The 22,780-nt window shown below is 38.3% G+C and overlaps 8 protein-coding genes and 4 pseudogenes across 12 annotated transcripts; 11 read left to right on the top strand and 1 right to left on the bottom strand.

Moving 5' to 3' along the window:
* Positions 1-666: 666 nt before the first annotated feature.
* Positions 667-3,017, top strand: F11D11.3 (CUB_2 domain-containing protein). Its single transcript, NM_075261.3, has 6 exons — positions 667-877; positions 966-1,111; positions 1,425-1,745; positions 1,795-1,940; positions 2,535-2,724; positions 2,784-3,017. The coding sequence occupies exons 1-6, from the start codon at positions 672-674 to the stop codon at positions 2,957-2,959; spliced, it is 1,185 nt and encodes a 394-aa protein (NP_507662.1). The 5' UTR covers positions 667-671; the 3' UTR covers positions 2,960-3,017.
* Positions 3,018-3,262: 245 nt separating this feature from the next.
* On the top strand, positions 3,263-4,095 carry F11D11.16 (annotated as a pseudogene). The gene is made up of 2 exons: positions 3,263-3,453; positions 4,004-4,095. Coding segments are annotated over exons 1-2 (283 nt in total).
* An 85-nt stretch (positions 4,096-4,180) lies between these two features.
* On the bottom strand, positions 4,181-5,491 carry F11D11.15 (annotated as a pseudogene). Its single transcript has 3 exons — positions 5,228-5,491; positions 4,731-5,031; positions 4,181-4,451 (listed from the first exon to the last, which is right to left on the bottom strand). Coding segments are annotated over exons 1-3 (836 nt in total).
* A 1,021-nt stretch (positions 5,492-6,512) lies between these two features.
* clec-254 (CW domain-containing protein) lies at positions 6,513-7,441 on the top strand (the record flags this gene model as incomplete). Its single annotated transcript, NM_075260.2, has 3 exons — positions 6,513-6,785; positions 6,832-7,239; positions 7,292-7,441. The coding sequence occupies 3 exons, from the start codon at positions 6,513-6,515 to the stop codon at positions 7,439-7,441; spliced, it is 831 nt and encodes a 276-aa protein (NP_507661.2).
* Positions 7,442-7,804: 363 nt separating this feature from the next.
* On the top strand, positions 7,805-8,459 carry F11D11.6 (PAN-3 domain-containing protein; the record flags this gene model as incomplete). The annotated part of the gene is made up of 2 exons (NM_075259.2): positions 7,805-8,098; positions 8,328-8,459. 2 exons carry the CDS (start codon positions 7,805-7,807, stop codon positions 8,457-8,459), a joined length of 426 nt encoding a protein of 141 aa, NP_507660.2.
* Positions 8,460-8,641: 182 nt separating this feature from the next.
* Positions 8,642-9,676, top strand: clec-253 (annotated as a pseudogene). Its single transcript has 4 exons — positions 8,642-8,810; positions 8,866-9,145; positions 9,350-9,429; positions 9,477-9,676. Coding segments are annotated over exons 1-4 (729 nt in total).
* A 582-nt stretch (positions 9,677-10,258) lies between these two features.
* F11D11.12 (Glycosyltransferase) lies at positions 10,259-11,362 on the top strand. The gene is made up of 2 exons (NM_001129438.4): positions 10,259-11,073; positions 11,148-11,362. Coding segments are annotated over exons 1-2 (195 nt in total). The 5' UTR covers positions 10,259-10,880; the 3' UTR covers positions 11,150-11,362.
* F11D11.21 (Transposase) lies at positions 10,396-10,653 on the top strand (the record flags this gene model as incomplete). The annotated part of the gene is made up of 1 exon (NM_001380865.1): positions 10,396-10,653. One exon carries the CDS (start codon positions 10,396-10,398, stop codon positions 10,651-10,653), a length of 258 nt encoding a protein of 85 aa, NP_001367289.1.
* Positions 11,363-12,114: 752 nt separating the features above from the next.
* clec-252 (PAN-3 domain-containing protein) lies at positions 12,115-12,998 on the top strand (the record flags this gene model as incomplete). Its single annotated transcript, NM_075258.1, has 4 exons — positions 12,115-12,384; positions 12,432-12,714; positions 12,765-12,847; positions 12,900-12,998. The coding sequence occupies 4 exons, from the start codon at positions 12,115-12,117 to the stop codon at positions 12,996-12,998; spliced, it is 735 nt and encodes a 244-aa protein (NP_507659.1).
* A 955-nt stretch (positions 12,999-13,953) lies between these two features.
* Positions 13,954-15,223, top strand: clec-251 (PAN-3 domain-containing protein; the record flags this gene model as incomplete). Its single annotated transcript, NM_001356786.1, has 6 exons — positions 13,954-14,226; positions 14,273-14,555; positions 14,610-14,650; positions 14,695-14,886; positions 14,930-15,050; positions 15,099-15,223. 6 exons carry the CDS (start codon positions 13,954-13,956, stop codon positions 15,221-15,223), a joined length of 1,035 nt encoding a protein of 344 aa, NP_001343577.1.
* A 451-nt stretch (positions 15,224-15,674) lies between these two features.
* F11D11.13 lies at positions 15,675-18,514 on the top strand (annotated as a pseudogene). Its single transcript has 2 exons — positions 15,675-16,414; positions 18,321-18,514. Coding segments are annotated over exons 1-2 (934 nt in total).
* Positions 18,515-18,732: 218 nt separating this feature from the next.
* clec-250 (C-type lectin domain-containing protein) lies at positions 18,733-21,986 on the top strand (the record flags this gene model as incomplete). The annotated part of the gene is made up of 4 exons (NM_001129439.1): positions 18,733-19,005; positions 19,800-20,082; positions 21,158-21,243; positions 21,774-21,986. 4 exons carry the CDS (start codon positions 18,733-18,735, stop codon positions 21,984-21,986), a joined length of 855 nt encoding a protein of 284 aa, NP_001122911.1.
* Positions 21,987-22,780: the final 794 nt, after the last annotated feature.

Genomic DNA, 22,780 nt, shown 5'->3' with positions numbered 1-22,780 from the left:
AAAAGAGCTATCAACAACGTTATGAAATAATGCAATTTTTTTCGGTTTTTTTTTGCAGAAAACTCGTAAGGCGAGACAATGCAAGTGCGCTCCACTGCAATGTCTCTGGCTTTGGAAACTCCACGTCATTTTTTAAACTCAATGTGATTTCGAGTGATTTTAAATCATTTTAAAATCATTTTCAGTCATTGATAAGTCATTCAAGGCCATTTTGGGCCATTTTTGGGACATTTTGAGTCACTATGGACCTAAAAAAGCAAAGTTTTGAATTTCGGTACTCTACCTTTAAAAAAACAAAAAAGTTCTTTCATCCTGTTTGTACCGGTTTCGATATTAACAAAATGCGAACATTTTTGCATGTTTCACTGCGTAATCTAATGCAAATAATTTGTAACTGGCAACGTATGAAACACAAAATTGACCTACGTAAATTTTCAAATTTTATTAGCGCATTTTTGCCAATGTATGCAGTTTGAAGTAAGCTCTCTCTCTCTCTCTCTCTCTCTCTCTCTCTCTCTCTCTCTCTCTCTCTCTCTCTCTCTCTCTCTCTCTCTCTCACACACAATGATGATCATTTTTGCCACTGCCCGCCCTGAAACTCAATGCCCAGTAAATATAAATGACAGTTTCATTGATATACATTTTGAGGCTCGTCTTCATTTTGAAAAAAAATGGTTTTACTGACTTTACTGGCATTTTCTACTTTATTCATCAGTTGCTTCGCTCAACAGCTGATAAAACTAAGCTCATTCAAAGGATTGAGAGTTCACAATGAAATAAATGTTGAAGCACCGTTTCACATGTATTTGTCAGCTCAATCGGACTCTTATTCGATACTCCGGCAAATCTTTTTGATCACCGAAGACGGGTCAACGACGTAAGTTAGAAAACAAGACTTGTGTTAGGAGAAATGATGCCTAAATTTGGAAGAATTTTTTTTTTGAAGATGAGATATCCATTTTCAGACTTTCATCTTTGACACAATATAATGGGCAAATCAATCCATTTGTAGTTGAGAAATCTGTTTATCTTACAACAACACTGAACGATGATGTCATGAAAACACTGAACGGAGTGATTTTTATCAGCTCCAAGAAAAAACGTGCAGACAGTGAGCTTGCTTTTAGCTAATTCAAATTTATTATTCGCTTATTCCGTGCATCCATAGTTTGTAGTTTATGTAGTCTTGGTAGTCTGTGAAGTTTTGGCTTCTGGAGGGATAGTGAGTTGGGGTTAGTGTAGGGATATATATTGGGGGTACTGTAGTGTGTTATAATAGTGGTGGCCCCAGGTGCGGTCCACGACTGGTTGACTATAATGTGGCGCATACCTTGTAGTTATCTAATTTTCACCAATTATCCTCATTGAATAAAAAACAACTTCCCTACTAGAGAAAGAGATTGTTTTTATTGTATTTATTTCAGGTTGTCTTGGTGTGTACAATATTGGTCACGAAACAGGTATTGGCAATGATAACATTTATGTTTGTACATATCTGATTTTGAATACATCATTAAATAAATATGTTATCAGTCAATGGAGTCAAGATCCTACTTCTAAAGCATATTTGTACGCTGGTATCCCGCAGGATTCACCTGAACCGGAAAACACTCAAATCTTTTCCAACCCGGTTCATACTAACGAAGGCGATTTTTATTTTTACTATGTCAATGATTTTTCACTGTCTATGACGGCATTCTATGTGAAACGGTTTAATAATGTATTCTTCGTAATTGATCAAGAAAGTTAGTGCTCGGAAATTAACGTGAAAACTCAAAAGTAAAAATGTTATAGATTCCAGTAATCGTGTAGTTAATGGATCTTGGACCCGTGACGTCACCTCAACCGGATTTTATATGAAACCCCTTGGCAGTGCTGATAACACTACAATTGTTAACATTAAGAGAGACACCAAACATACCGGATTTTCTGGTGCAAATGTGAGTGTCATTTAATATATTTATAAATATCAGTTTTCGGGAAACTGTGTTCGTCCAAGAGGGGTGTTGTAGGATTTCTGTAAGGTTACTGTAGTATCGGGAAAAATTGAGTTTTGATTTATTTAAGATATAATGCCGCTTTTGGTTAGTCGGTTACTCGGATAATTTGGCCCTGGTCGGGTATACTGTAGGGTATGCACAAATGATTTGAAACGAATTTATTTTATTTTTTGAGATATCACAAAAGTTTGAAAGGTTCCGGAAAAACTTGTTTTGGATGCTTAGAGCAACTAAATTCGAGAGATCTTATGATAAAATCGCAGCCGACATCTATCGAGGTCCGCGATGGACCACTTGCGTCCGCATATCTTATGTCGTCTGCGTGTCTCAAGGAAGTCCAAAACCGCTCCGAAAATTAGGAAAGTGGCTCCGCTCCGAAAATTAGGAAAGTGGCTCCGCTCCTGCTGAACCAAAGCCTAATTCTAAACCTATGCCTTAGCCTGAACAAAAGCCTAAGCGTAAGCCTAAGCGTAAATCTAAACGTAAGCAAAATACAACAGAATACAACAGATTGTGATGTGATTTGAAATTTAGGTTGTCGGGAATCTCCCAAATGGAGGATCGGTTACTGTAGGCTTTTATGGCGACGGCACAAAGTATGAACGCACTGTCACACCGAATACCTCTATCACTTCATGGACCATTCCATATATTGAACGAACTTTTCAAGTTTCGTCCACTAACGGAAAAGATGGAGAGTACTATGTGCAATATTTCGTGTCTGGTAAGAATTGTTTTCTCTTCTTTTTTACTTTTTTAAAAAAATAATTACCAACTTTGCAGAAGGATCGTTGAACGGATCAATAGTCACGACAACATCACCCCCACCATCAACGACTTCAAAATTTAGGATTGAAGCGACAACGACTTCCAAATTTAGGATTGAAGCGACAACTAGATCCACCGGACTTGTTCGATTTGTTTTATCTATGGCTACTTTGATGATGTTCTGGTTGTAATGTTTCAATTTTGATCTAGATTTTCAATGAATTTTACTCTTGAAGTTCATAAATATGTCAATTTTTATGGTTTTGTATATAAATTTTCAGTGATTTGAATGACAGGCAGAGGGGGTGGGTTTCAAAGTAATGTCGTTGTATTCCAGTTAAAAACGCACATAAATAGAAATAAAAATATATTCTTGCAAATTTTCATGAGACTATCTTTCTGTCTCCCTGACAGCATCCCAATTACAAGAACGTCCAGCTTCCTGACTTAAATTTGTTTTTTTCTGTTCATTTTCTTGCCAAAAGCAGACCTGAACCTTATTTTTCCTATTATCCTGTTTACTCGAATACCTGATACCAGGAATGAACTGTCAAGTTCGAATGGTTCTGATCTATGGATCAGTTTCCGGGCCCAAAAACCTTACAACCTACAATACCCTGGAAGATTGTAAAAACGGGTGTTATGAAGAAGATACTTGTATTCTGGCTTATTTTGTGCTTGGAGAGTGAGTGCTACTTTTGTAGTTATGACAGTGGTGGTCAGTCTATAATTGTCAAAGAGTCGTGGCAACTACGTGGCAATTAAGGTAAATTTGTTAGACGTGTAAAAACGTGATATTTCAAAACTTTCATGCAAAAAAAATATATCTGAAATTCTGAATTTCCAATGTGAAAAGTTATGAAATTTTAATTATTCTATATTAATGACGGTAATATGAAGGGGTTGTGAATACAATACTACTGTGCAAACCTACTGAGCAACCTTTGGTGTGTGGGACTATAATTACTCTAATTTACAATCACCTCCTCCTACACAGAGTCATTCAAAACCCAATACGTAGCCATGGCTGCTCGACACAACGAGAAAAACAATTGCGTCTCTCATTTACAGCGACCCTTGCGCAGGGAGAAGAAAGGCAACAGAGTAAGCGGAAAGAATATGGGTCACGTCATAAACCGGCAAACAGGCCGCGTAGATCAAACTATAGAAAACACATCTTGTGTGCACAGGACCACACAACAAATAAAACTTGTAATAACAAGGTTATATTTCAGACTGATATCCCTAACAACACCTGGCCGGCTTTCTACAACGAGCTCAAGTTCTCATTTACCCCAAATATCAATGACACTTACGTTTTAACGTTTTAAGTTTTTTTGGAAATTCAGTCAAACAGCAACGCAAACTCAGAATTGTCTATTGAAAAAAATAGATAATCAATTTTTATTCTTTACAAAAGTTTATAACCACAAATAAATCCTCTCACTTGTTTATCACAGCTACAATGAGTCAACGACTTTGAACCCACATTCCTATTTGCTGTGGCTAAACAATTATAAGGTAAAGGTTCGGAATTCATCGTAGACTTTGAGTTAACATAGGTTGAATTGAGAAATGTTTTGGAAGTCGTATAACCGTCAGTCCATTTGAAGGTTTTGCATGAAGTTGTCGGACAATCTCGCTCTCCACCGATTAGAAGATTTGACAGTGGCGGCGTTTTGTCTGAATTTATTCAATTTAGCCTGGTTCAATGGGTTCTAGTTGGAAGTTTCTAGGCGCCAAAACAAAAACCATGTAGGCGCCAAAACGCCGGCAACATCCGCCTGCCCTTGCACATCGTGCCTGCTGTACAGTCTGCGGCGAAAGAACCACCTTTTGCACTATGTGGTTCGGCTTCTCGCCATTTTGTCGAAATGAGGCGAGAGGCCGGCGTGAGGCTTGAAAGCAGGTGCCAAGCAATTCATGGAAGCCCTAGGGGCATATACTGTTCTTTTCACCTACTCTTTGCCCATGTGTATTCTTCAATTGAGTCGATTCCTGTCAAAACTGCATCAACCAATTTACAGAGGTCGTTTGAATCTTCAAATGAGATGATATCATTCCCAAACGAAATTGCTTTCATGCAAATAACAAAGCCATCAATACGTTCAAAACGGGTCCAGTTAGTTTTACAACTAGTGAATTTCCATCCTTGAGAGGATTTTCTTCATGAATACGTGTTGCTGACATTTGGAGTATATGAGAACTTGAGTTCGTTGTAGGATTTCGGACAGGTGTTGTTGGGGATGTTTGAAATGTCGGTCTTGAAGGTGCAGTACCGCCAGTGGGGAAAGTGTTAAAAACTTGTTTAATGGTGTTAAAATGACCGAATATCATAATAATATGTATGTAAGTAATATGTAAGTGTATTTAGACAAAATCCCCACTGACACTACTCCATTTTTAATAACATCATACAACTGTTGTTATTAGTCAATCAAATATAAATAATCACAAACCTTGAAACCTACCACATTTTCACTTGCACTTTCTTGAACATCAATATCATTTTCCACCGAATAACCATAATGCCAGCAGGATGTGTTAAAGTATGCAAGAAAACAACTTGTGTTACCATAGCATCCCATGACACACTCCATAGTTGTGACAAAGCTAGTTGAATTAGTAACAGTTGCATTTGTGATTTTTCCGTGTATTGGAATCATTTTTACATCACTTATTGAATAAGAGATAAAAAATAAGAACTTAATTTTAAATTGAATAGAGGAAGTTATACTAAATAAATTGCTTCCTAAATTTGGAAGTTATGAGAATTTTTCAATCCCTTCAGTTTTGCTTCATTGAACAAAGCAACTTTGCATCTTATTCTTTCATCTCAAAAATTTCCTTTTCTCTCTTGGGAAAAACTGACTGAGATTTGTAAAGTCACAAGGATTCTAGATTATCTTTTTCAGCGCAACTAGTCTTTTTTTTCTTGGTTCACTACAAAGCAACCGTCCAGCTTTTCTTTTGCAAAAGTCGTGATATAAAAATGATCGACGGCTACTCTCAAAATAATAAAACTGCGTGGCGTGTACTGCAGAAAACCTAATATTTAGGCCCCGCCTTGTTCTCGTCCACTCACGGGGAAAAGGCAAAATTCGGGACCCCAACCAATATCAGGCCGCCGACATCTCACGGGTTCCGCGCGCCGCTATGTTTAACTCTCAGCGGGCGGAGACAGCTTGCCACTCCCACAACGAGTTAAACGCAGCGGTGCGCGGAACTCGTCAGATGTCGGCGGCCTGATATTGGTTGGGGTCCCAAATTTTGCCTTTTCCCCGTGAGTGGACGAGAAAAAAGCGGGGCCTAAATTTTGGATTTTCTGCAGTACACGCCACGCAGTTTTTTTTTGAGTGTATTGATGCACGTGGTGTCAGGCTGTCCCATAACGGTTTGATCTACAAAACATGCGGGAACTTTTCTCCCCAGGAAAATGTGACGTCAGCACGCTCTTAACCATCCAAAATCAGTTGAGAAATCTACGTCTAAATTCCCGCAATTCTCGTAGATCCAACCGAAATCGGACACTCCGACATCACAGCATAGGGCTCCCATGATGTTGCCGCTACACCGCTTGAAAACTAAGCGAAAACTAAAAACGCACTTAAAACTACCACACATTTTATAGAATCCCATAAAAACCGCCTGCTCTAACAATTTTATGAATTTTCGCTAGAAACCATAAATTTCCACGACGACTAGTCATTTCTCAAACTTGAGCTCTTCTTCAGATTGCTAGCTATGATTTTCTTGTCCAGTTTCTTCTACTTCTCAGTTTTCTTACTTCCTTTCACAAGTTGCGATGTGAAAATGATAAAGATTTTCGGAAAAGTCACCGAGACCACTGAGCCACAGGCTTTCAATACTGTAAAGGACTGTATTGATGAGTGTTTTGAGGATTCAGATTGTTTACTGGCATTCTTTAATTCAGTGTGTTCGCATTATTATGTGAGTGATCAATCGATAACTGTCGTGGAAACTGATCGAAGTGAGGGGAGCTATGTGGCTTTTAAGGTAGCTCAGCAAGCCTGTATTCACCGCGTAACCATCAGAATTCCAGACAGAATTGCCAGATGCCACTTGTCCTGCCTCCTACAAGGAAATCAAGTTCTCTGTGACTTCTACCAACGGAGAGATATACTCTTGGAAGAAAACTGATAATGGATGGATTTACAAAAACTGCAATGATGGATGGACAAGATATCCAAAAAGTGATGGAACTATCTTATGTGTGAAAATAAAATTGGAGAAAGTAACTCAACAAGTTGCAAAGGAAAGGTGTATTGAAGAAAGTGCAGTGCTCGCTCGTGTTGAGACATCCGAAGAATGCGAATGGAAACATGGTTTTGTAGAAAACCGTAGTGCTAAACTTGTAGAAACCGTAGTGCTAAACTCTATGGGAACTGATACTGATATTTTTTGGATAAACGGAAGAGCAACCGGTGATATAAACCTGGATGATTGCATTGTAAGTAACCAAAATTTTGAAACTATTATACAGATTTTAATAACTTTTTCAGAATCAATATGACCATTATTCTCAGTTCATATCCTATGAGACAAGCGCTGGAAACTGTGTGGCATTATTCGATAGCATGTATCCGTTTTCTTTATCTGATCTACCATGCGATTGGGAGATTGGGTACATGTGTGAATACGTACTGCAGTGATTTCAATTGTATTTGAATAAATATAGTGTTGTTATTCATTTTCACCTTGTAAACAAAAAAAACACTTGTACATAACTTTAGGGCCAGCACTGTAAGTCAAAACTTTAAAATTTGAAAAAAAATTTGTTTAAAAAAACTCACATGCTATGTTTTTAGACAAAGAGTATTATTTGAATGATTCGCCTCAAGCTCAAACATCAAAGTATGTCTCACTTATCTAGTGTGTTTAATGATTCCTAACATTTTTCGAAAAGTGGAGAATAGGCGAGACTACACATTTGATCCCGCAAAAAATTCATGAGATCATCTCCCGGACAACATCTCGTCTGCAGGAAACTCTCATTGGTCTTTATATTATTACATATGTGGTCCTGGTCCTTAGGCTCCCTATTTCCTTATTTAATACTAGAACTTCAATTACCTAAAGCCAATTGCCAATACCGAACGGTTCTGATCTACGGAGGAGTTGCAAGCCAGGGAGCAAACGACCTGACAGCTTTCAAAACAGTTGGAGAATGCAAAAATGGGTGTTTTGTGAAAAACGATTGTTTTCTGGCATTATTCGTTATTGATAAATGTATTTTCTTTAGCTATACTGCTGCTGGTACAACAATAACTGTTACACCCAGGAGTAAAATACCCTACGTGGCTTTCAAGGTAAGATTTGTTTTGTGTTTCAACTTTGGCCTAGGCCTAAGCTTTGGCCTAGGCTTAAGCTAAGGCTTAGGTTTAGACTTATGCTTAGGCCTAGGCTTAGGCTTAGGCTGGACCTGAGAAAAACAAAATTTCAAAATTAAAAAATTCTGAAAAGTAAAAATTATAGGAAAAAAGACAAAAATCGCCCAGGCTTCATAAGCTTCTAGTGTATTTAAGGATCTCATTTTAGGTTGACTCCTCAAACATCCCTAACAATACCTGTCCGGCTACCTACAACAGTATCAAGTTCTCACTAACCTCATCTGCTGGGAAGAAGTACTCTTGGACAAAAACCGCGACTGACTGGAAAATAACAACCTAATTACACTTTTTTTTGTTGCTTTTTAGAACTATGTATATGCGTTCGAATAAATTTGTATAGTTTATTGAATGTTGTTAATTTTTTGGTTTTTTCAGAAACACGCATTACGAACATAAAACAAAAAATTTTTATGGACTTCCGCTTGAAACAAAGAAAATCAAGATCATTCCTCATCACGAAAAATGCGCTTCCTTCTTGTTTTTCTGCTCTCAACATTTTCCTGCGACGAGATAAAAATGATAAAACTGTTCGGAAAAGTCGACGCTTACATAACTACCGTTCAACTATACTTCAATAGTGTTGAAAAGAGCAGAAAAGTGTGAAAGTGAGCAGAACTACGTGGCTTTTAAGGTTTGTAAGATTATTTGGGTTTAACATTAAAATTTCAACACTTATAAGCTTCCAGACGACCCTTCCGAATGCCACTTGTCCAGCATCTCACAAGGATGTCAGGTTTTATGTGGTCTCAGCTAAGGGAGATATCTATTTCTGGCAAAAAATCAATTCCGGATGGAGCTTCGGGTGTAAGCCGGAATGGCAAAAGTTCAGAAGAGCAGATGGTTCAGATGTTTGTATGAAAGTTCAGTTTGAAGGGACTAGTCGACAAACTGCGATGGATAGTTGTGTGGAACAAGGCGCAGTGCTAACAGGCCTAGCTTCTCACGAGGAGCGGGTTTGGGTTCAGGGTGGGTTTTTAGGCTCAGGCTTAGGCTTAGGCTTAGGCTTAGGCTTAGGCTAGGCTAGGCTTAAGCTTAGGCTAAGGCTAGGCTAGGCTTAAGCTCAGGCTTTGGCTCAGGCTCAGGGTTAGGCTTAGGTTTGAGCTAAGGCTTAGGCCTAGGCTTTAACCTAGGCTTAGGTCTGGCGGAAGAGAAAATTTGGAAAATTTACAGATATGATCGTACAAGACACCGGGATCACTGCGCTTTTTTGGATTGGTGGAGAACGAGATTGTCCGACAGTCCCGTGCACGGTGACACACTTTTTTAGTTTTGAGATTGAACAATCTTTGGTTTTCAGAAATTCCGATGGACAGACGGCTACACCAGCTCCTATAGCGCTACAGAAACCATGCCAATTGAGTCTCTCACCAACTCCGACCCTATTGGAAAAAACTGTTTGATAGTAGTTAATCCCGGTTATGGCATGAACATTTCTGAAGTTCCTTGTGATGGTACTACACACGGATATGTCTGTGGATATCAGATAGTTGCATGAAAAATTTTCTTGTAATGTTGAACATTTGGCGAATAAAATCATGTTTATTATAAATTGATTAAGGATTAAAGGTGGAGTAGCGCCAGTGGGGAAATTGTTAAAAACCACTCTTATGGTCCCAAAATGACCAAATAACATGATAAAACTTTTCAAAAAATTTTTGAAATTTTTTTATTAACTGTCAAAAAATGGCAATTACTCAGTTTTTGCCACTCAGAATTTTGGAAGTCGACCATAAAAAAAAAATTTTCTGCATTTTTAATGTTTTAATTGTGTTTAAATTATTTGTATTAAAACATTGTAGGGGTCGAAACATGCGACATTTCTTTAAATTTCCCCAAAAGCTCATATTTTTCAAAATGTTGGCGATTTGCCAAAACTTTGACCGGAAATTATGAAAAAACTACAATTTTTTGGAGTGTTTTATTATGTCATCACGAATCTGTTGTAAGAGGAGATCGATATGTAATAGATGAGCACACATCGCGCAGCACACCTGACGTAAATAAGGTCAGGGGGGTGGAGCAGTCTGTTTGGGAAACAGTTTAGACCTGCATTGAGTCGATCTCATTGTTGCTAGTTCAGAGATGTCCAGAACATTGTGGTCTTTTTTTTCTCTCATCAGATTTTGCTGTTCATTTTTTTTGGCTTTATAGATATTTCTTCCCTCATCACTACTTACTCACTCATTTTTTTTAACTTTCAACGTCCGGAAGTTCAAATGCCACTGACTCGAGCAACTCTTGTCAATGCACCTCGGTACAATGGAAAAGAAAGCCTTGCGTCGTTCATACGATCATTGAATGTTTATCTGGCAAAGAGGCGAAAAGGATACTTCCGTACTTGCTCACGGGATCCGTTCGAGACGCCTACGACAAGATTCCTGAAGACATCAGAGAAGGGAGTTGGAACGGCATTCTTGATCGTTTACAAGGAGAATACCACACCGAGACAATCGGACCTTGATGGCGCAGGCTGAGCTCACAGTCGTCAAACAGGAAGATTGTCAAACAGGAAGGTCGAACAGGAAGGAGGAATGAGGAGGTCGTGGAAAAGTTTTTCGAGGTTTGCAAGGAAATCGCTCAACAAGCGTACCCAGCAAGTTTGGGGAGATTTCTCAGGCATCGATGAGATTGGAAGATTAGAATCCAACATAGGCACAGCCGCTGTTTGTTAAAACCGAATCCACGTTCCATATTTTGAACAATGGGACTCAACATGATGGTGATTCGAACTCACCAATCGACTGCTGCCGAGCTACGCGGTGTTCAGGATGCTCTGCGTAGTGGCAATAAACGTGTTCTCTCATTTGGGAACGAACCGCCGTTTATCAAAGAGGCCGGTGGTTCTTGCTATGAAGTCATCTTTTTTGGTCGAGCTCCATCTACATCTACGAAATGTAAGTTTTTAAAAATATTTTTTTTCAACACAAATTATATATATATATATATATATATATATATAACTTTTCAGGAGATTTTGAAGCGCTACATCGCCTGATCACCGACTATTCCAACAGTTACCGCAACATTACTACAACCGCCTCAATGGCCCGCCTCTACGTCGCCACCTTAATTTTCATTTTTTAGATTTATTTATTTTTATTCAAAACATTTTGATAACTTATTAATATTATTTTACTCAACAAAGCCTATGTTTCACCTTGTGTGGCGAATAAAATCATTCGTAAAAGTGCCTAAAGGTGGAGTAGCGCCAGTGAGGATTTTGTCTAGATGCACTTATGATGATTCAAAACAATCAAATATTATGATAAAACGCTCCAAAAAATGTTAGATTTTTCATAATTTCCGGTCAAAGTTTTGGCAAATTGAAAAAATTTGAAAAATACAAGCTTTTGAGGAAATAAAAAAAAAATTTTTTTTGGTCGAGTTCCAAATTTATGAGTGGCAAAAACTGAGTAATTGCCACTTTTTGACAGTAAATAAAAAAATTTCAAAGGTTTTTTGAAAAGTTTTATTAAGATATTTGGTCATTTTGGGACAAAAGGAGTTGTTTTTAACAATTTCCCCACTGGCACTACTCCACCTTTAAGGACTAAAGAACAAACCGTTCTTCAAGCGCTATGCACTGCGGATCTGAGACCGGGGACACTGCCTGGTGGTACTCCCACTGAGCTATAATTTAAGCCACGTCCTAGCCGGGGGACTGTGGCCGATAATCCAGCCGTGGATTGCTCCACTACCCAATAGATCCTGGGTGAGGCCAGACTCGAACTCGTGGCCTCCAGGTTACCAGCGGTGACCATTACCGACTGAACTAAAACCAGTATTAATACTAATACCACAAGGCGCATTGACTACTTCAAAATAAATCCTGAAATTTTACTACTTGAAATATTCCTCGAGTGGTCTCGTACAAAATTTCAAGAGCCACAACCCACAACTCCCAAGACAAATTTTTCTTAGAAACAAGTTTAGAAATGCGTCTCCTACTCATTTTCTTCTACTTCTCTACTTTTCTATTTCCACTCTCTACCAGCGATTTGAAAATGATAAAAATCTTCGGATACACCGACATTCTTCAGTTACAAAATTTTGAAAATGTACAGAGCTGCATTGATGGGTGTTTTGAGCAGCCAAATTGCCTAGCGGTACACTTCAAATCTGTATGTTCTCATTATTTTGTTAATAACTATTCAGTTACTGTCGTCGAATCGGATAGAAGCGAAGAGCATTATGTTGCAATTAAGGTAGCTCAGCAAGTCTGTATTCGTCGCGTTAATCATCAGAATTCTAGACAGAGTTGCCAGAAGCCACTTGTCCTGCCTCCTACAAGGATATCAAGTACTCTGTGACATCTGACTCCGGAGATATATATTCTTGGAAGAAAACTGATAATGGATGGAGCTATCGACAATGCAATTTTGGTTGGAAAAGGTTTCAAAAAACCGATACACTTGTAATGTGTGTAAAAGTAATGGTAGATCAAGTAACTCAACAGGTTGCAAAGGAGAAATGTATCGAGCGAGGTGCAGTGCTAGCTAGAATCGAAACCCCCGAGGAGTGCAAATGGAAACAAGGTTGGCGTAATTTTTGAGAAGTCTTGGTTATTGTCATAACATTATTGCAGATATCGTAGCAAATAAATATTTCGAAAAGGGAATTTGGATTGATGGAAGAGCAGCAAGTGGTACAAGAATAGAAAGTTGCGATGTGAGTAACAAAAAATTCGAAAAATTCAAAAACCACTGTTAACAACTTTTAGGACAAGTTTCCTGAGTTGGTTTCCTACGAGACAAGCGCTGGGGATTGTTTGTATACTGCCGCCTTCCGCCATTCCGGATATTTTTATGATATCATATAATAATTTCTTCGAATTGTGATGAAAAATTTGGATACATGTGTGAATACGTATTAGATTGAATCAGTCGCTTGTTGTTGATTGTGCCTGAACTAGTTTGAACATTGTTTGATTTTCGAAATTTTTTCAAATAAAATGTTCCTCCCATGTTATCCGCATTTTTCGAAGTTTAACGTATCTTCTTTATATTCGCGCTATTAGTTATTAAAATTTTAAAAAAGTTGGCGCAGATAGCTCAGTCGGTAGTGGTGGCTGCTAGCAATCTGGATATCACGAGTTCACGTCCGGCCTCACCCCTAGGTTTACACAGCCTCTATTGGTACATGGAGCAATGGATTATTAGCCACAGTCCCCGGCTAGGACGTGGCTTAAAATGTAGCCCAGTGGGAGCACCACCAAACACTGTACCTATGTAAATCCGAGATCTGTAGTGCATAGCGCTTGAAGAAGCTTTCCACGAAGGTGGCACTCTCGCCCGCCCGCTCCACACCACAGCTTCGCAGACATCGCGCAGCTATAGTGACACGCGGACCTGCGCACCGTTGGCCGCAGATCACAGAGCATGGTAGGGCTGGCGTGCGAAGCTCCGAGTACTTACCTCTCGTAGAACGTTCATAATACATATATTTTGCTCCGTTCACATGTGGGAAAAGGAATTTTCTTGGCTGAACTCCGTGTTGCCGGTCGTAAATTTTCCTTAAACATTCTAAAAGTGGGCTCGCACTAAATCTTAAGAGCCCGATACAACATTTTATTTTTTTTCTTCGAACACTAAAATTTTAAGATTTTGCCAGGGCTCTTTCCAATCTCCAAGACGACTTTTCATTCTACAGCCTCCTAAGTAGAAAATTATAAAAACTGCCTTCTCGAACAATTTTATGTATATCCGCTAGAAACCATAAATTTCCACGACGACTAGTCATTTCTCAAACTTGAGCTCTTCTTCAGATTGCTAGCTATGATTTTCTTGTCCAGTTTCTTCTACTTCTCAGTTTTCTTACTTCCTTTCACAAGTTGCGATGTGAAAATGATAAAGATTTTTGGAAAAGTCACCGAGACCACTGAGCCACAGGCTTTCGATGCTGTAAAGGACTGTATTGATGAGTGTTTTGAGGATTCAGAATGCTTACTGGCATTTTTCAATTCAGCCTGCTTCCATTATTATGTGAGTGATCAATCGATAACTGTCGTGGAAACTGATCGAAGTGAGGGGAGCTATGTGGCTTTTAAGGTAGCTCAGCAAGCCTGTATTCCCCGCGTAACCATCAGAATTCCAGACAGAATTGCCAGATGCCACTTGTCCTGCCTCCTACAAGGATATCAAGTACTCTGTGACATCTGACTCCGGAGATATATATTCTTGGAAGAAAACTGATGCTGGATGGAGCTATAGCCAATGTAGGGAAGGTTGGGAAAGGTTCCAGAAAACGGAGCAAGTTGTGTGGTGTGTAAAAGTAATGGTAGAGCAAGTAACTCAACAGGTTGCAAAGGACAAATGTATCGAGCAAGGTGCAGTGCTTGCTGAAAGTGGAACCTTCGAGGAATGCGAATGGAAACAAGGTTGGTTTTTTTTTAATTTGACAAATCATAGTAGTTGCTTGATCATTATTGCAGATACTGTAGCAACAGGAGATAATATGAAAAATCGTCAAAAGGTTGGTAAATCATCTGATTACTTAGAAGGCAATTTTTGTCTTAGAGACAAGCATTATGTGTGGACTCTTGTCTACCATTAACACAAGAAACAGAAGGCCAGTATGGATTGACACCATCCACAAACTTTTACATATCCTACAGTACGGAGAACGGATGTATGATGGCCGTCATTACATGCGTAGGCGGTGGTGCTACAAGTTTTGAATATTCGATTGTTTCTAAAAAACATGTCTACGTGAGCTAGTGATTAAATGAAACTATTAATATAGCTAGTTTAGATTGAATACGATTCTAAAGAGTTGAACGTTTTTAAAGTGCAACTCTCATGTTATGAGTACGGCTGGGCTGCATTCACATACACAGAAAATGCCGTTCAGAACAATATGATAAGCTGCGACGGTGAGATTGTGTAACAATGATTCATAGGATCAATATTCTACTATACAGTTGATTTCCAAATACCGACAACATCAACCATAGCCACAACAACTGAAGCATCGCCATCCACCTCAACGGAAAGTACTTCCACTCCCCGGGAACCCAGTTGTTACCACTGTTACTATAAACTGTGATCACAAGTTTTGGATATATAATATTTGTGATTTAGATTGATCTACTCAGAGTCTGTTGAATAAAACTGAGAATACGAATTTTAAACTTGGCAAACTTCTGAAGTGTCTCATAATTCCGCCTTGATAGTTTTTTTTATAATTTCCTGAAGTACTTGACTCTTGAAAAAGTTCTTATTACATCTATTTTTCTCCGTTCACATGTGGGGCTTATAACTCCGCGTCGCCGATCTTCAATTTTCCCAACAAATACCTTAACCTTGTAATTTCCTTGTATTCCTTGTAAGCTTTGTAAGTTTGTGCATCGGCTGGCGGTTACCAAGGAAGTAAAAGCATTAGGGACAACTTTTCGTTGCTGGTCGTAAATCATTCTCACACATACTTCTAGTGGGTTCCCTCCCAGACGACATGCAAACTTCAAAACGTTGTCTTGTCCAGTTCCCAATTTTTCGGAATGAAACTACCTTTTCTTACATTCACCCTACTAGTTATTGAAGCATGTTGTGTAATGAAAATGATAAAGATACAAGGAACTGTGGCTAGATCTCCGGATATGAGGATGTATTCCCATGAATCTGTGGAAGATTGTATTTCAACATGCTTCTCCGATACCGAGTGCATCTTTGTTATTTATTTCGATAACTTTCTGGGCAGCTGTGCAACATGGACAGCAGCCACCGAGTATCTGACTGTCGTAGAGAACAAAGACGATAGCTATGTGGCATTTAAGGCATGTCAAAGTAATATTCACAACAAGACAACTGTAAGATAAAACAGGTAAACCTACCAAACAACACGTGCCCAGTTTCTTACAAGGACTTGAATTTCTCAATTACGACAGGCACAGGAGATACCTACATTTGGAAGAAAAATGACACTGCTTGGCACTTTTATGGGTGTCGAGAAGAATGGAAAAAATTTGAACGGGCTGATGACACGGTGGTCTGCATGAAAACGAACGCTACTCCTGAAATAACCATCGATGATGCGAGGAAAGCATGTGAAGAGCAAAATTCTGTGTTGACTGGAGTGGCGTCAGTGGAGGAGAGCACATGGATACGAGGTATGCAAAGATGTAGAGCATTGCAACCTTAAATTAATTCAGAAGTTGTCAAAACCTTGGCACCAAAGTCAGGGGACAACTATGGTTTCTGGATAGACGGCAAGAGGGATTGTACCACTGAGCCGTGTAATGTAAGATACTTTTACTTTTTTCTAAAAAATTCTTTTACGAAGTATCTATAGTGTGTATAGTATACATAGTATGTAGTTTATATACTATGTATAGTATGTACAGTACGTAGCGAAGTATAACACTATTTTTACTCAGATTCGAAAAACTATACAGAGTGTATATATACTACAGTGTATGTCATATATATATATATTGTATGTATATGTATTGTATATATGTATATGCAAAGTATGTATAGTATATAGTGAAGCAGGAAACTATTTTTTCAGTTTTGAAATACTCTATGTATTATAGTATATATACATATAAACAGTGTATGGGGTATGTAGTGTACATACATAGTATAGTGTACATACATAGTACATGTGGTATATACATAATATATGCAGTATATTTATTACATATATGCTATATGCATAGCATGTAGTAAAGTACGCAACTATTTCCACTCAGTTCTCAGCATAGAGTAGTAGTAGTATATATATATATATATATATAGTATACATAAGTAGTATATATAATATACATAGTGTATAAGGTATGTAGTATATGTAGATGTAATAAACACATTTTATAACATATATAACATATATATATATATATATATATATATAGTGCATAGTATTTAAACAATACGTAGTAAACACATAGTATCAGGTTGTCCCATAAGTTTTTGTACTATTTTTTTTTTGAAAAAAATTTATTTCTCTCAAGCGACAAGTAGTACCATTCACACAAGTATTCACCATTAGTGTCCACCACTTGTTGCCATTTACTAGGTAACATCATGATGCCACGGGAGAAGAAATCCGGCGAACGCGATGAGAAGAAAGTGGAGAGTTCAGTTTTGAGATGCTCTTCGTCGTCGAATTGCTTGTCGCGCATGTAGTCACTGAGAGACAAGAACAAATGGTAGTCGGTTGGTGCAAGATCTGGAGAATATGGTGGATGCGGTAAAACAGTCCAACCAAGATCTTGCAGCTTTTGGAAAGTCTTCTTGGCGACATGAGGCCTAGCATTATCGTGAAGAAAATATAGTTTTTCATATTTTCCGTTGGTCTTTTCTGCAACTCGGTCCAATTGGGCACAATAGTAATCAGCAGTGATAGTTTTATTAGTTGGCAACAATTCCCAGTGCACGGGTCCTTGAACACCCCACCAGACACAGATCATAATCTTTTTTGGGTGAAGATCAGGCTTTGGCGTCGGTATTCCTTTCTCACCGATCGGAAGCCATTGACGTTTTCTGGAATGGTTAACATAGAGCACCCACTTCTCATCTCCAGTAACCAGATTGTTCAGCCAATCGAACTTTCGACGAAAAGTTAGAAGTTGAGTACAAACGTTGACCCGAGTGAGCTTCTGTGATGCCGAAAGTTCATGAGGCACCCAAGTTCCAAGTTTTGAAGTAAAACCAAGGCGACCCAAGTGACGTGCAATTGTGCTATGACAACACTCAAGCTTCTCTTCCATTTCACGAAGACTAAGACGAGGCTCTTCCTCCACCAGCTTCACTAGGTCTTCTTCATTTAACTCTACCGGTCGCCCAGAACGTTCTATTTCTTCGAGACTGAAGTCGCCGTTCTTGAACTTTTGAAACCAACTCTTTGCTGTATTATAAGAGAGTGCTCCCTCACCCATCGCACCGCATATGTTTCGTTCCGCTTCCATTGCTGAATGACCAAGACGAAATTCATAAAGAAGAAGCAATCTAACGTCTCGACGTTCAAGTTTGATGATTGTCATCGTGGCAAAGTAGAAATGGATGAAATGAATCTTTTCTGAAAGGGGACGACCCGACCTTGACACGACCTACGATGAAAAAATTTTAAAACTTTCTAGAAGTTTTGGAAAAATATTTGAAAAAAAGTACAAAAACTTATGGGACAACCTGATATATTTTAGACATTTTACTGGACCGACGGATACACGACGACTTTCGATGCATTAAAAGAACCTAATTCTATAGTGTCATCGGAAAAATACCAAGGAGCCTGGAAAGATTGCTTGACAATTGCTCCGTTGAGTTCTGGTGCAGCGATCAATGACATGTTATGTGATACTAAGAATATTCTTGGATTTGTGTGTGGCTATAAATCTCAAATTTTATGGTAGAACGGTTGAATGAATATTTTGTTGCAATAAAGAGTTTGAAAATTTAAGAAAACAAGAAAACAAATCTCAAATTCCCATTGAAAACTTTTTCTAAGGGTTTCCCATAAATCTCTCTTTTTTCTGAGCCACGAGACGACTTGAACTAAAACTTTGAAAGTTCGCCATTCCTTTTTTTTCCACTTTTCGTATTTTTGTCTTTGAAATGCAACTTCTTCTACTTATATTATCTATGCTAGTTATTAGATCATTTTGTGACATGAAAATGGTTAAACTATACGGAAAAGTTAATGAATCTGCAATAAGCAGTACATTAAACGTGGAAACTGCTGAGGAGTGTATAACGAGATGTTACTACAATTCGAATTGCATTTTGGTTCGGATTTTTCAAACAAGCTGTGAGGTGTTTAATTTTCAAAAGGCTATTATATCAGTAGCTATGTCAAATAACACTGATTCAGGATACTTAGTACTCAAGGTTCGTGAAACACGTGAAATAGTAGGGCTCCCGTGCATTGAAGTGCGAAAGGTTGTTATTTGGAGCGGCCGACACTTTCGGGGTTCCTCAGCTTAGCGTGAAATAAGTAGCTTGGTGTGTGCGCAACGTAGTGCGAAAGGTAGTTAATTGGAGCGGCCGACACATTCGGGGTTCCGCAGCTTAGCGTGAAATGAGTAGCTTGGCGTGTGCGCAACGTAGTGGGGAGAGATAGTTGTTTGGAAGCGGCCGACACTTTCGGGGTTCCTCAGCTTAGCGTGAAATAAGTAGCTTGGTGTGTGCGCAACGTAGTGCGAAAGGTAGTTAATTGGAGCGGCCGACACATTCGGGGTTCCGCAGCTTAGCGTGAAATGAGTAGCTTGGCGTGTGCGCAACGTAGTGGGGAGAGATAGTTGTTTGGAAGCGGCCGACACATTCGGGGTTCCGCAGCTCAGCGTGAAATAAGTAGTTTGGCGTGAGCGCAACGTAGTGCGAAAGGTAGTTAATTGGAGCGGCCGACACATTCGGGGTTCCGCAGCTTAGCGTGAAATGAGTAGCTTGGCGTGTGCGCAACGTAGTGGGGAGAGATAGTTGTTTGGAAGCGGCCGACACATTCGGGGTTCCGCAGCTTAGCGTGAAATAAGTAGTTTGGCGTGAGCGCAACGTAGTGCGGAGAGATAGTTGTTTGGAAGCGGCCGACACGTTCGGGGCTCCGACCGCTGAGACCGGCGAAGGCGCAACCACGTGGGAGCCCTATGAAATAGAAAATATTTAATTTCCTTTATTACATATTCCAGACAACAGCATCAATTACCGAGTGTCCAGATTCATATAAAAAGTTGACTTTTGCAATCACGTCAGGATATACCTGGACCTGGAAAACTGATGGAGATGAATATAGTTTCGTCGGGTGTAGAGATGGATGGAAGAGGTTCGAAAGAGAAATAGATGGTACGGTGGTATGCATGAAATCATATTATCGCACTAGAGTGAACAATGATTATGCGAAGCAGTTGTGTGTCGGGGAAGGTGCCAAGCTAACAGGAGTTGCATCGGCTGAGGAGTGCCAGTGGATCCGAGGTGAGGTTCGATTCATATTTGGCTTATTACTGTGGGAATGAAGTAGGCGCCAAAACGCCTGCCGTGCCTACCTTGCGGTGATCACCACATGCCTCGCGCCGCACCTTTTGCATAGAACGGCGCGGAACCCAAAAGTGTCGGCTGCGGCGAAAAAACCACCTTTTTTGCCAAAGTGTAGAAATGAGGAGAGAGGCCGCCGACGTGAGTAGGTTGAAGGCAGGCGTCAGGCCCTGAAACCGCGCCTCATGTAGTGTCAGAGTGTCTCATTTTGGCTTGATCTACGTAGATCTACAAAAAATGCGGGAGAAGAGACGCAGAGTTCTCAACTGATTTCGTATGGTTTAGAACTTGCTGGAGTCACATATTCTTGGGCAAACGAATGCCGCATTTTTTGTAGATCAAACCGTGATCTTTAATAATTTAAATAATATCTAATATCTAGTATTTCTAATATGCCCAGTACATCCATCAATAGCGGCCAGAACTTTCTTACAACGACGGAGGGTCTCTTTTTGACGGGAAAGCGGCTAAGTTTCCGGCTATTGGAAATTCCCGAAAACGCATTGGTCCTAGCTTGTCGTTCCAGACACTACTGCAGAAAAAAAAATTAAAAATTAAATACATTTTTAAACTGGAAATTTAAAATATTAGACGAAATATTTTTGCATAGGAAAATAGAATTTTCAAACAATTTTACAATTTTAATGGAAATTAAAAATTTTCAGACATTTTACATTGGAAATTTGAAAAAAAAAAATTGGAAATTCAAACTTTCCTTTTATGGCAAACTAGGAAACTTAACTTTTTTCAAACTAGAAATACACTTTTTTTTACGTGGGAAAGTTAAAATTTTAGAACTTTTAACTAGAAATTCAAATTTTCAAACAATTTCACACTGGAAATTAAAAATTTTAGACACCCTTTCATTGGAAATTTACAAATTACAAACATTTTAAAATAGGTATTTGAAACTGTTAGAATTTTTCACATTTTAATTACAAATTTAAACAGAAATTCAAAATTGCACACAAAAAAGTGTCAAAAAAAAACTAAAAAAAAAAAGGTGTTATTCCAGAAGCTGTCAATGGAATGAGTCCTCCCTGGAATAACTATGGTGTCTGGATTGACGGCAGGAGAAATTGCACCGACGAGCCGTGCAATGTAAGATACTTTTACTTTTTTCTAAAAGATTCTTTTACGTAGTATCTATAGTGTGCATAGTATACATAGTATGTAGTTTATATACTATGTATAGTATGTACAGTACGTAGCGAAGTATAACACTATTTTTACTCAGATTCGAAAAACTATACAGAGTGTATATATATACATATTGTATGTATATGTATTGTATATATGTATATGCATAGTATGTATAGTATATAGTGAAGCAGGAAACTATTTTTTCAGTTTTGAAATACTCTATGTATTGTAGTATACATACATATAAACAGTGTATGGGGTATGTAGTGTACATACATAGTATAGTGTACATACATAGTACATGTGGTATATACATAATATATGCAATATATTTATTACATATATGCTATATGCATAGCATGTAGTAAAGTACGCAATTATTTCCACTCACTTCTCAGCATAGAGTAGTATATATATATATATAGTATACATAAGTAGTATATATAATATACATAGTGTATAAGGTATGTAGTATATGTAGATTCCAGGTAATCTACTGGACAGATGGGTTTACGACCACATTCGATGCACTAGTCAGCACAAATGCACAAATACCATCTACCAAGTTTAAAGGAGGCTGGGAGGACTGTCTAACAATTGTTCCAGGCAGTGGACAGGGCTCAACAATAAATGACTTGTCATGTGGGAATACTCAACTTATTCTGGGATTTGTTTGTGGTTATCAACTTGAAGATTTGTAGTAGAAATTTGAAAATAAAGAAATTTGTGATAAAATGGTATACTATTCTAGTTGAGTTGAGACTTACTAGTGTGGCAGACAAATTTCAAAAACTACATTAGATGTAGTCTCCATCAATCTTACGAGCCCAAGACCAGACGACATGCACTAAAACTTTGAAAAATTGTCTTCGGTATTCCAGTGAAAAAATAGGCCAACGGCTTAGAGACTAGCGGGCCCAGAAGAGACCACTGCTAGTCTTTTGGGTAGATCATAACTTTATATTCCAAAAAATTCAAAATTCTAGAGTTTTCTGCTCTTAAAATTTGGATTTCAGATATTTTAAGATAGGATAAATCTAAATTTTAGAAATTGAAAAACTATGAAATTTCAGACATTTTCAGACTGGAAATTGAAAATTTAGCAATTATTACATTGGGAATTGATAAGTTTATTGAAGTTTCTCACAGAAAATTCAAAGTTCCAGAGTTTTTTACATACAAAATTCGGTGTTTCAGATATTTTCAAATATAAAAAATCAGGTATTCAGATAATTTTTCAATAGTAATTACAATATTTAAAACATTTTTATATGGCAAATTCATAGTTTCAGACATTTTTATATAGGAAACTTAAGAAATTTAAGAACGTTTTACGCTGGAAGTTCAAATTACAGGCATTTTTAGACTGGAAATTCAAAATTTCAGAAATTCTTAAAAAGGAATTCGAATTTTCACACAATTTTTATATTGGAAATTCGCAATTTAAGACATTTTTACATAGAAAATTCGTAATTTCAGATATTTTTACACCGGA

Source organism: Caenorhabditis elegans, chromosome V, assembly GCF_000002985.6.
Source record: "Caenorhabditis elegans chromosome V".
NCBI classification, from domain to species: domain Eukaryota; kingdom Metazoa; phylum Nematoda; class Chromadorea; order Rhabditida; family Rhabditidae; genus Caenorhabditis; species Caenorhabditis elegans.
The sequence above is the reverse complement of the archived record's forward strand: the minus strand, read 5'-3'. Positions and strand labels throughout refer to the sequence as shown.

Excerpts from the sequence above, each read along its gene's own strand:
- F11D11.3 (NM_075261.3), top strand. The coding sequence starts at position 672 with ATGGTTTTACTGACTTTACTGGCATTTTCTACTTTATTCATCAGTTGC. Across the intron at positions 1,746-1,794 it reads CTTCGTAATTGATCAAGAAA|ATTCCAGTAATCGTGTAGTT; the intron begins GTTAGTGCTCGG and ends AAAATGTTATAG. Across the intron at positions 1,941-2,534 it reads CCGGATTTTCTGGTGCAAAT|GTTGTCGGGAATCTCCCAAA; the intron begins GTGAGTGTCATT and ends TTTGAAATTTAG.
- F11D11.12 (NM_001129438.4), top strand. The coding sequence starts at position 10,881 with ATGGGACTCAACATGATGGTGATTCGAACTCACCAATCGACTGCTGCC.